The sequence below is a fragment of the Delphinapterus leucas genome, chromosome 20 (genome assembly GCF_059928025.1).
Source record: "Delphinapterus leucas isolate spDelLeu-1000000601 "Yukka" chromosome 20, BTC_Dleu_Yukka2, whole genome shotgun sequence".
NCBI lineage: Eukaryota > Metazoa > Chordata > Mammalia > Artiodactyla > Monodontidae > Delphinapterus > Delphinapterus leucas.
The window spans coordinates 7,665,319-7,676,638 of NC_143148.1; the positions used below are offsets into that span (position 1 = coordinate 7,665,319).

The following is an 11,320-nucleotide window of genomic DNA, read 5'->3' on the forward strand; positions in this document are numbered from 1 at the left end:
AGGATAGGGTGGCTCTTGGGTGTGGGCAGAAAGCTTCTGGGGGCTGGTATTACTGTTTCTTGATCTGGGTGCTGGCTGCATAAGTGGATTCAATTTGTTAAAAATTCATCAAGCTGGGCTTCCCTGGTGGCGCAGTGGTTGAGAGTCCGCCTGCCGATGCAGGGGACACGGGTTTGTGCCCCGGTCCGGGAAGATCCCACATGCCGTGGGGTGGCTGGGCCCCTGAGCCATGGCCGCTGAGCCTGCGCGTCCGGAGCCTGTGCTCCGCAACGGGAGAGGCCACAGCAGTGAGAGGCCCGTGTACCGCAAAAAAAAAAAAAAATTCATCAAGCTGTCCACCTTTCGGTATTGTAGATTTCAAGATGATTTTTTCAAACACAGCAAATGATGGGAGGAGGCACTTGACCATAGGAAACTCCCCCTGGCCGCAACCCCCAAATTCCTACCAGATCTGACCACTGGGATCCTGAGCCTTGGGCTGTGAATCCCCAGTGGAAGGAGCCACTCACCTCCCACGCCCGTCTTCTGTTGGGCAAGGTAGGACTCGAAGCCCAAGCGGAAGCGGTTCTCGCCGCCCAGGCGGCCGTGGGTGCCGTCGTCCACCAGAAGGAAGGCCGAATAGTTGTAGTCGAGAGCAAACTGGACCCCATCCTCGGGGTCACCGCGCCACCGGTACCTCGCAGGAAACGAGCCCTGGGGGACAAGTGGCCAGACCAGGGAGTCTTTCCATCAGGGCCAAGAGGACAGACACCCAGCCCCGTTCTCCCTCAGACCCGGAACTACAGGTCCCCAGCCCCTCCTCCCTCATACCCAGGAGTCCAGGCCCCCAGCCCCTCCCCGCTCAGACCCCAGACTCCTGGCCCCCAACCCCCTCCTTGTCCAAGACCCTGGGTCCCACCTTGGGGTTGATGAGGGTGTCTCTATTCCGAACCACACCCCAGGGGGCCACGCCCATGGCCACCACCTTGTTGCCCCCAGTCCTGGCTGTCTGGTGGTCCCGCACTGCCACACCCACATGCCGTCCAATGCCCTTGTGCAGCCCTCCGGTGACAATCCAGGCCCCTACACAGCGACACAGACTGGTGGTGAGGTCCAGAGACACACAGGCGTGCAGAGACAGACAGAGACTAGAGAGTGAGACAAAACCCCACACACAAAGACGGGAGTGGGGAAAGACAGAATTCCAGGGAAGTGAGGGAGATGGGGGGGGCAGCCGGCCCCGGCCCAGGAGGCAGATGCCCACCCTCAGTCACCTGTGTTCTGGGCAGCCCGCACCAGCCCGCGTCGCAGCAGGTCCTGCAGCCAACTCTGGAGGGTGGGGCCCCCCGACCCCCCCAGCACTGACACCACCAGGTTCGGGGCCTGGAAGCCCCATATGTTTGTGACCAGATTATAAACTGTAGCTGGATCCGTGCGGTCAGAGAGCCGGAGGAACTGTGGACACACAAGAGGAAGGGACACGGGGAGGGGGACAGAGAGAGAGAGAAAGGGACAGAGACGCAGAGAGAGGAGCACAGAGATGGGGGAGGGGGGACGGGGACAGAGACCCAGAGGGGAGGGATGGAGACCCAGAGAGAGGAGGCCAGAGACCCAGAGAGAGGGGGACAGGTTTAGAAAAGGCAGACACGGGTGGAGGGGACAAGGATCCAGGAGAGGTGAAGATAGGGATGGGTAAATGGGGAGACACAGCGTTCAGTTGGGATACCCCCAGACCCTGGCTCCGGGAGCCCCTGAGGCATGCAGCCCCACTGGTCAACCCTGGCCCTGCCCAGACATGCAAGCCTCACATTGCTGGCCTTGCGGCCGGCACCCAGGAAGTCCAGGTCTCCGAAGGCATCTGTGGGCTTCTCCGTGGTGTGCAGGTCACTGTCCCATACGGTCACCACGGCTGCCCCGAATGCATCCTCCACAGCCACTGATGGGTGGGCACACCGGGGTTGCCCACACTGGCACAAGGTCCCCCTGAGGGGGGAGGGGAAGGAGGAGGATGAAGCCCAGAGGCGTCCGCACCGACCCCAAGCATCCTGTAGAAATGTCCATATTTCTGCATCTCCCTCCAGAGGAGCTCACAGTCCATACTGACCCTGGCACTGGCCCTCCATGGTTCTGACCAGCCTGAGGGAGAGACTGGGGCAGAACAACCACAGTCACCTCACCCACCAGCAGGAAGCCACAGTGGCTCAAGAGCACCTGAGCAGGGAGGTCTGCATACCAGACCCCACACTCACTGTTGCCTTCAGGGCCTGAAGTGGAAAAGTGCAGGGGGCCATTGGGGATGTCCTTGCTGCCCCCAGTTCAAACATATGATATTCACATGAAAAGGAAAATCAAGAGAGTGATCACAGAGCACGCATGCACTAGAGGCCAAGGCAGCTGTGTGACTTTGAGCAAGTAGTTTCATCTCTCTGAGCCTAAATTTCCACCTCAAATGGAAAGACAATGATAGCCCAGTCTACGTCATAGAACTGTGAGGGGCCAACGAAATAACACAACATTTCCTAAAATGGGGGCAGCATACCAGATCCGGTCTCCGTGAACTCCACACTGAGCTTTAAATAACCTTGAACAACACAGTGAGAAAGCCATTCCTTTTTGAGCTCTCCTGATTACTGTCAAGGAGAGAGGATCAGCTGGGTGCTAGAATGTTTTTAATGCCTAACTCTTTACTTTTTAACAGAGAAAAGCTGGCCTCAGACTCAGGAAACTGGGCTGGCAACAGCATCCACTTAGACGGTAAATACTTTTTACCTGGTTTTCATTGTGATTGTCTTTTATGGCTTGTTTCTTTCTCTTTGTGGCAAATGGAACAGATTTTGCATTTATGGTGATCACATATGAAACTTCTTTCCCCCTAAATAAATACTCAAGTATCCCTTGTTACCTAATGGGATTGGCACCTGAGTTTAAAAACAGCAAGCCACACAGGTTGGGAGATGAGGGATTTATTTGAAAATGTATCTAAATCTCTTTGGTCCCTGATTCCAGAAAGGATTCAAATATCGGGGGAGACCTGCATTTATGTAAACAGAGTGAGCCATGATTTAAGGACTAATTTTATGGAAAGAATAGCACAGGTGGTCCATGGATTTGACAAGAGTTGTAAAGTCACTAAAAGAATGGCCAACAAATCCAAACAGAATATACCAGCTCCTGGCACAGTGAGAACTATAGGATACACCCCTCCCTCTTCCTGAGTCTACCTCCAGGGTCCTGGCATGCCTCAGTTTACCCACTTGATCCTTTCACCTATCTCAACCCCGTCCCTGGACCCCCCTCATTCCTGTCCATCTACTTCCCACGAGCCCTTCCTGGCAAAATTTCTTCATGGAATGTTCCAGAACCTGAACTGTCCAGTACAGTAGCCTCTAGCCACACCGTGCTCCTTATAGTCAAATAAATTAAAATTAGATACAACTAAAAATTCAGTTCCTCAGTTGCTCTGGCCACATTTCAAGTGATCAGGAGCCACATGTGGCCAGTGGCTGCCATACTGGATGTGGATATAGAACATTTTCACCATTGCAGAAACTTCTGGTAGACAGCACTGGCAGACTCCCCCTCTGTCCGTCTCATCTCCTACCCCCCTTTCTCTGTGTGGCCACTGAAAACGAAATTGTTCCCGATAAAATCAGCAATTACCTGCACATCCCCGAATACAATGGCTCCTATTCAGGTCTCATCTGACTCCGACAAAGTAGCACTGGTCATATCTAAAAGGCTGATTCTAGAAAACCTTTTCCTTGGCAGAGCACACCCGTTCCCCTGGCTGCTCTGTCTCTGCCTCATCTGTGGCTTTCTCTTCCTCTGTGCCTCCCTTGAGTGTAGGTGTTCCCCAGAGCCAGGACCTCATGCCTTCCCTACATGGGTCTCAAACTCAATGCCCCCAAGGGCCAGGCAGGTAATTACGTAAGAGAAAGAAGCATCAGGTGGAAAATTATAAGCAGATGTGCCGGAGGCTGTGCTGACTTGAGGCAGCATGTCTGTCTTGAAGCATTCAGAGACAAGTTTTTAGCAATCCTTTCTTCCGTGGAACAAAAAAAAGAAAACATCGGCCATAGAATTGCCAGTTTGCAACCTCCTCTGATTTTACACTTTCTTCCCCCCATCCTACTTCCACTTCAGTTTCCATTACCACCTACAGCTAGGACTTCTCAAATCTTGGATGGAAGTCACAGACCTTTCCTGAGTCCCTGAGCCAGGTTTGCAATGCCCCTGGCTCCCCCAGGCCCCTCCCACACACGAAATCCCACTCTGAGCTGGGCAACATTTCCCAAACCTACTCATGCACCTGGGTTCCCATCTCGGGGACAAGCTCACTGTTTCCCAGGCCCCAGACCAGATGTCTGGGCCCATCCTCCCCTCTCCCCTCTCACTCTGCAAATCCATCGGTCCCCAAGCTCCTGCCCCTGAATCTTTGCCCTGTCCCCACCTCTCTGTCTCCCCTTAGCCCTGGCCTGCCTCAGGCCTGTTCTCCTCCCACCTGTCCCTTGCCCAGCCTCTTCCCCAGCTTCCTGAACTCCTATTCATCCTCATGTGGCCCTCAGGGCATCTTTCCACACCCAGAGCTGACTCTGCCCCTCCCATGGCTCCCCAGAACACCAAGACTCGGTCCCAACCCCGAGGGGTGACATTTGAGGCTGTGTGACTACCGGCCCTGCCCTCCTGCTTGATATCCTCTTTCAGATGCTCTCTGCACCTTGAACTCTGCCCCATTTGCAAGCCACATAGTCAATAGGGGGCAATTTATACTTGTTGTTCCCACTCCTGGAATCCAACCCACCTTCAACTGTCAAACTCCAACTTTATCACCTTCCAATGTCACCTCATTAGTCCCTCCTCCTACAGAAGCCATTGGTGACACCTTGTGTCCCCTCCCCGGACTTAACCAGATGCCTCCTCTTGGCTCCCACTGGGCCCAGTGGCTGGTCCTTTGCAGCTCCCATCTCCTTGCCTTACAATCATCTTCCTCCCACCAGACCAGAGGTTCCTACACTTCCTTGACCGCCCTTTCCATCAGTAAAAGTTTTTGAGCACTCACCCCCAAATAACATATATGTTTATTTATACATAATTCAAGCCATCCTGCACTAATATAGTCATAATAAAACACACACTAAATTAGGAACGTTGACATTTCCCATACCCCAAAGATTGCCTTGAGGACACTAGAAAGCTAGAACCCACTTGAGAGACCATCACTGAAGGCCAGGAGCTCCTAATGGTGGCCACTCCCCACCCCTCAGCCACCCAGCACAAGCACAGGCCCTACACATGCTAGTAATTGCTACCTTCCGGTGGTTCCTACGGACAAATTTTCCAGTGATTACTACGTGCTGGGCACTGTTTCAGAAATATCACAAGCAGTAACTTGTTTAATTCTTACAATATCCGCAGGAAATGGAGCCTGCTTTTTTGTTTTTTTTTTTTTCTTTTTGCAGTACGCGGGCCTCTCACTGTTGTGGCCTCTCCCGTTGCGGAGCACAGGCTCCGGATGCGCAGGCTCAGCGGCTGTGGCTCACGGGCCCAGCCGCTCCGCGGCATGTGGGATCTTCCCGGACAGGGGCACAAACCCATGTCCCCTGCATCGGCAGGCGGACTCTCAACCACTGCGCCACCAGGGAAGCCCTAGAGCCTGTTTTTATACCCAGATGATAGATGAAGCCCAGAGAAGTGAAATGATTTGCCCGAAGCCACACAGCACGTGTCCCAGCTGAAATCTGAACCCTGGCAGGGCCTGTGCTCTTGAAAATAATGCCCCCTTGGAAGTGCTGAGTGAGAGTTTCTTGGAGGAATGAACGAACAAGTGAATGGATGAAACAGAGACAGCCAAGAAAGAAAGAGAAAGTGACACCAGGAGGCAGAGACACACAGAAGGGACACGGGGAAGGAAAAAACCAGAACCCAGCCCTGGGTCTTGAACACCGAACCTGAGCATGGGAAATTGGAAGTGTTTGCAGACTGACCCAAGCCCTCCCCGAGGTAGAGAGCCACCAGGGAACGCCCTTGGGAGTATCGGCTCTGACTGGGGAAGGGAAGGAACCGAAAGGCGAGGTCTGCGGTGGGCGGGGTCAGCGGACCCGGGACACTCTGGGGTCTGTCCCCGGGGCGAACTCCTCACCCCGCATCTGTGGGGTCAACGATGAAAGTCGTGCACGTCTTCTTCTTGAAGATCTTGGGGATCCAGCTCTGGAGACAGGAACAAGGAGTGGTGGGGTGGATCCAGTTAGGTCCTGTGGGTCACGGAGTGACCCACCCGCGCCCTAGCCGGAGATCCAGGAGTCCGGGACCCCAGTGCCCTCCTCTCCCGGACTCAGGAGACTCGACCCCCCCCAACCCCCTCACCAATCCGTCCCCAAGGACCCTGGAGTCCGGGCCCCCAGCAACTCCTTCCTTTGTCTGACCCAAGAATCTGGGTCTCAAGCACCCTCCTCTCTGGAAACCAGGAGGCCAGGCCCTAGCCCCCTGTTCCCTCAGGCCTGGGTCCGGCTGCTGTACCTGCTCCTTCTCTGCACCCACCATGCTGCCGCAGCCACAGAAACCTATCCGACTCCCGGCATTCGATCCACCTACCCGGGTTCTAGATGCGCCCTGAACAAACCGGATCCGCCACTTCCCAGCCCAGCCTTGGGCGGGGCCAGGTCTGGGGGGCGGGGAATCTCGGAGAAGCGTAGAGCGGGAGGCGGGGCAGAGGGTCGGACAGGATCCAGAGAGAGGCGGGCAGGGACCCAGGGAGAGGGGGACAGGAACCCAGGGAGAGGGGGATAGAGACGCAAAGAGGAAATGCCAGCGATGAGAGAGAGGGCACACTGACCCATGTCGGGGGATGGGGGGCGGGAAACACTAAGACTTAGGCGGGGGCAGAGAATCAGAAAGGGGGAACAGAGATTGGGGGGGCGCTACATTGACCCAAAGAGGGAGAGAGAAAGATTTAGATGGGTGGCAGACACTCAGGGTGAGAGGGAGAAGGGGACAGAATCCTCAGGAGGGGGGCAACAGGGACCCTGAGAGAGAGCTAGTGAAGAAACAATGACAGAGAGAGGGAGACCCATAAAGAAGGATGGGAACCCAAAGAGCGAGCGCGACAGTGACAGGATGAGGAGTGGGAGGTACTGCTATGTGGACAGGCAGGGCCACATGTCTCCTGCTGACTCTCTGACAGGGACAGCTGCGGCCTCCTGGGTAACCTGAGCCCCTTGCCCCCCCCTCGCTGTATTTATAGCCCTGGCCTGGCGCCATCCCCTGCCCCCAGATCTGAGTTCCAGGGACAGGAGGTCATGGGTACGTGTGCTGGAGCAAAATTCCTTTCACGCCATTCCAGGGCTTCCATATTGGCATCCACCTTCTCAGCAAAGTAGCCCATTCTGGCCAGAAACTCCCCATAATCTAACCCCCAGTCCTTCCTTGGCAGGGGTTTCTCCCCTCAGATACATCCCTCCTGCTACCCTCCCCCATGGCCCAGGCTCCCCCCAAATTGGCCTACTAAAAATCTAGCCATTGTCTTTGCAGCTGCCAAACATGAACTTGTTGGCAACCCAAAGTCAAATCCCTTGGCTCCCCTCTCCTGGCCAAGGAGAGACCCCTTCATCCACCCCCTCCCCAGCTGGGAGGGGGAGGAGCAGGAGGGGAGGGGCAGGTGGGGACTGACCCAGAATAACTCGGGGCTGAGAGTAAATTTAGCCACAGAGAGGGGAGGGGAGAGACCCTATTGGCTGGGAAGTGGGAGGGAGGGCCGGAGAGGAGGGTAAGGGGCTCTGGAGACTGCCTCAGAGGGCCTGGCTGTGAGGGCCAGGGGACAGAGGCCGAGAGAGACACAGCAAAGGAACAACACAGGGAGAAAGAAACAGAAGGAGCCCAACATTCATCCACATAGCCATAGCCACAGTGGGAGCCAGCCCTGGGAGAAGCTCTGCTGCCTGTCTGTCCCCATGGGCCACTGTGGGCCATGGCTGCACACTTTTCTCCTCTGGGCTGCAGTGGCCAGCCTGCTTCTCCCCACTGCTGTGACCCGGCAGCTGAGAGGGGCTGGGCTGGGGCCCAGCAACTGGAACGACAATGCAGGAGCTTCGGGGCCCTCAGAGGACTCATCGGGCAAGTTTGGCCACCCCACGCACAGCCATAGAGGCCACGGAGATGAGAACAAGGATGTTTCCACGGAGAGTGGGCATCATTTCTGGGGCCAGGGAGACCACAGAGAAGAGGATGAAGATGTCTCCAGAGAATCCCAAGACCATAGGTACCAAGGCCACAAGGTGGGAGACGAGAACGCCTCTGATGAGGAGGAACATACAGAGCATGCTCAGCAGGCCCGTGGGCACGGAAGCCATGGGAACGAAGAGGCGGGTGATTCAGCTGAGCACGGGCACCACTTCCCCAGCCACAGGAGCCATGGCCGTCAAGATGAGGACGAAGACGAAGTTGTGTCCAGTGAGCATCACCATCATATCGTCAGGCATGTACACCGAGGCCATGGAGAAGAGGAGGATGAAGAAGAGGAAGAGGAGGATGTCTCCACTGAGTATGGACACCAGGTCCACAGACACCAAGACCACGGGAAGGAGAAGGATGAAGATGTCTCAGGTGAACACCACCATCATGGCCCCAGCCACAGACATCAAGGCCACAGAGACAAGGAAGATGAGAATGAGGACGTGTCCACTGAACACTGGCACCAGGTTCCCAGACATACCCACCATGGCCTTGGAGACGACGAGGAGGAGATCGCAGTCAAGTTCAGCCACCATGTTGCAAGCCACCAGCCCCAAGGCCACAAGAGCGCTAAGGAGGAGGACTTCCCAGAGGAACATGAAAGAGCAGTCCGTGGCCATCACCACCGCGGAGTCCCCAAGGAGGAAGATGAGGACACCTCTGCCAAGCTTGGCCACCAGGCTCCCAGCCACAGGCAGCAAAGCCACAGAGATAAAGGGACTGGCCACAGAGGGTCCATCAAAGAGGAGACTAGCCACCAGTCCCCAGAACACATGGGGGTAAAGGATAGAAGCCATTTAAGGGAGAGTGATTCTGAGGAGGAAGAGGAAGAGAAGGAAGAGGATCACAGCTCCCATGAAGATGATGAAGGTTCAGAGGAGGGAGGAGAAGGTACCCACCATGGCAGCCTGGACCAGGAGGATGAGGAAGACAAGGAGGAAGGTCATGGCCTCAGCCTGAGCCAGGAGGAGGAGGAAGAGGAGGAGGAAGAGGAGAAGGAGGACAGGAGGGAAGAGAGGGCTGAGGTTTGGGTCCCACTGAGCCAAGACCACCAGGAGGAAGAAGACGAGGAGGAGGGGCTGGAGGAGGATGAGCTCCCCTTCACCATCATCCCCAACCCACCGGCCAGGAGGGAGGTGTCTGCAGGTGCCTCCAGTGAAGAGGAGAGTGGTGAGGACATGGGTAAGTGATCTGACTGGACGATGGGGGTGGGGGGGAGCGGAGTCAACCTGGGTCACTGCTGCCTTCTTGTCCCCACAGATCAGCAGGATGCCCAGGAGTATGGGAACTACCAGCCAGGGTCCCTGTGTGGCTACTGCTCCTTCTGCAAGGTATGTCCGCAACCCAGCTCCACCCACCAAGCTGTTCCTAGAGTTTGTTCCTGGGCTCTGGTGTGCCTTGGGAGGGCCCTGAGCAACGGGCCCGAGTAAACAAAGACACTTCTGGGGCCAAGTCGGGGACAGACTGGAGGCCAGGAGGCTGGGGAGGAGCCTGGGATAGTGGTCCAGGAAAGAGAGAGTGAGGCCTGAGCTGCACTTGCAGATGTGGGGACAGGGAGGAGGGTTCAAGGCAGAACCGAGGGAGGTGGGACAGGACTGGAGACTGACAGGCTATGGGGAGAATAGGAAGAGAGGGGGTGAAGAGAGTACCCAAAGGTCCAGCCCACAGTGACAAGGGAACGTCGGGGCGCCTTGCAATAGGGAAATGAGGGGGTGGGAAGCAGGTTAAGCAGGTTGGAGGAAGATACTGAGCTCAGTGTCAGAAGTAATGAGGCTGAGAAGTTGGGGATATGTCCAGTGGGCAGGGTGGAGGACTGGCGGGTGGCTCCCAAACGTCCCTCCCTGCCTAACCAGGTTCCTCTGGTCCCCAGCGATGCACTGAATGTGAGAACTGTCACTGTGACGAGGAGAACATGGGAGAGCACTGCGACCAGTGCCAGGTGAGACTTCTCCCAGACTCAAGGATCCACCAGGTTTCCCGACAGCCCGGGACCATCTGAGCACCCCCAGCCCCAAATCTTCTGCCCTCAAACTGACCTAACCCCTTACCCCTGATGCAGCCTTGACTCCAAACCCGATCCTGCCTCTGACCTTAACCTCCGCCTAGCTAGCCTCCTGCCCAAGTACGGCCCACGCCCCATCCTAACACCGCCCCTGACCACCTCGTACCGCTCATTCTCTCTCCCCACCCCCGCCCCCAGCACTGCCAGTTCTGCTACCTCTGCCCGCTGCTCTGCGAAACTGTCTGCACTCCGGGTGAGCATGGGTGGGGCCCAGAAGAAACCTGATGAAGGGGCGGGGGCCTGGTGGGTGGAGCCAACCTGAGGAGCAGGCTGGAAGGTTGTGGGCGTGGCTATGTGCGGAGGCGTGGCCAAGGCTGGGGACTCTGAGACGAGCGGGAGGAGCACGGAGGGGCGGGGTCGGGCAGAGGGAAGGTTGGGGATAGGTGCCAAAACCTAAGAGGTTCGGATTGAGGGGTTAGCCTAGAACCAAGAGGTTGGGGCCAAAGCAAGTGGAATTCGAAGGACGCGGCGGGGCGTGGGGCTATTGGAGAATGGGAACACTTAGAACACTTAGAGCCAGGAGGAAGGGAGGAGTCGCTGTAGAAGGAAATAGTTTGGGGGAAGGAATCCAGAAAAGGGGGCGGAGCTAGTCCTGGTCCTGGACTGAGTAAAAAGTGGCCCCCAATTTCACCCGTGGTGTACCCCTCAAGCCTCTTCTCTCCCACAGGAAGCTACGTCGACTATTTCTCCTCGTCCCTGTACCAGTAAGTGTGTGGAGGGGGGATGTTTAAGGGCCCCGTTTAGAAAGGTGCTGTCCCGCTATGAATTATTGGACAGCCCTGAGCCTCTAGTCCCCCCTTGGTGAAATGAGCAGGTTAACGATCTCTAAGCGCCCTGGTGTGAGCTTTGGACACTTCGGCTGTCCAACCTCTGCGTCCTTCTCTCCAGAGCCCTGGCAGACATGCTGGAAACTCCGAAACCCTAACCCAGACACACGGCTGCGGCGCAGATACATCTCCCTGGCCCTCCAACCCCTTTCCACGGGCCATATTTATTTCTCTGAATAAACGTGCTCCCCGAAACCTCATTGTCAGGCCTGGGGTCGGGATCCTC

General features: G+C 56.3%; 2 protein-coding genes across 7 annotated transcripts in view; one reads left to right on the forward strand and one right to left on the reverse strand.

Annotated features, from left to right (window-relative positions):
* The window catches only part of TRPM4 (transient receptor potential cation channel subfamily M member 4), a 38,528-nt gene extending 31,350 nt beyond the window's left edge, over window positions 1-7,178 (reverse strand). For 3 of the 6 annotated variants that reach the window (XM_022585110.2, XM_089902575.1, XM_089902579.1), the window contains exons 1-6: window positions 6,496-6,580; window positions 6,119-6,186; window positions 1,788-1,962; window positions 1,254-1,434; window positions 899-1,062; window positions 510-693 (exon numbers count right to left, since the gene is read on the reverse strand). In XM_022585110.2, coding sequence (XP_022440818.1) covers window positions 510-693; window positions 899-1,062; window positions 1,254-1,434; window positions 1,788-1,962; window positions 6,119-6,186; window positions 6,496-6,519 — 796 coding nt within the window. In that variant the 5' untranslated portion in view covers window positions 6,520-6,580. Of the gene's footprint in view, window positions 1-509; window positions 694-898; window positions 1,063-1,253; window positions 1,435-1,787; window positions 1,963-6,118; window positions 6,187-6,495 lie in introns of all 6 variants that reach the window. The other 3 variants (XM_089902578.1, XM_089902576.1, XM_089902577.1) reach the window with 3 other exon arrangements.
* Window positions 6,651-11,294, forward strand: HRC (histidine rich calcium binding protein). The gene is made up of 6 exons (XM_022585119.3): window positions 6,651-9,387; window positions 9,466-9,536; window positions 10,076-10,144; window positions 10,406-10,460; window positions 10,935-10,971; window positions 11,156-11,294. Exons 1-6 carry the CDS (start codon window positions 7,926-7,928, stop codon window positions 11,190-11,192), a joined length of 1,731 nt encoding a protein of 576 aa, XP_022440827.2. The 5' UTR covers window positions 6,651-7,925; the 3' UTR covers window positions 11,193-11,294.
* Window positions 11,295-11,320: the final 26 nt, after the last annotated feature.

Bases quoted from the DNA above. Each gene is read 5' to 3' on its own strand.
- HRC (XM_022585119.3), top strand. From the start codon at position 7,926: ATGGGCCACTGTGGGCCATGGCTGCACACTTTTCTCCTCTGGGCTGCA. The intron at 10,145-10,405 runs GTGAGACTTCTC...CCCCGCCCCCAG, and splicing joins AGCACTGCGACCAGTGCCAG to CACTGCCAGTTCTGCTACCT. The intron at 10,972-11,155 runs GTAAGTGTGTGG...CCTTCTCTCCAG, and splicing joins TTCTCCTCGTCCCTGTACCA to AGCCCTGGCAGACATGCTGG.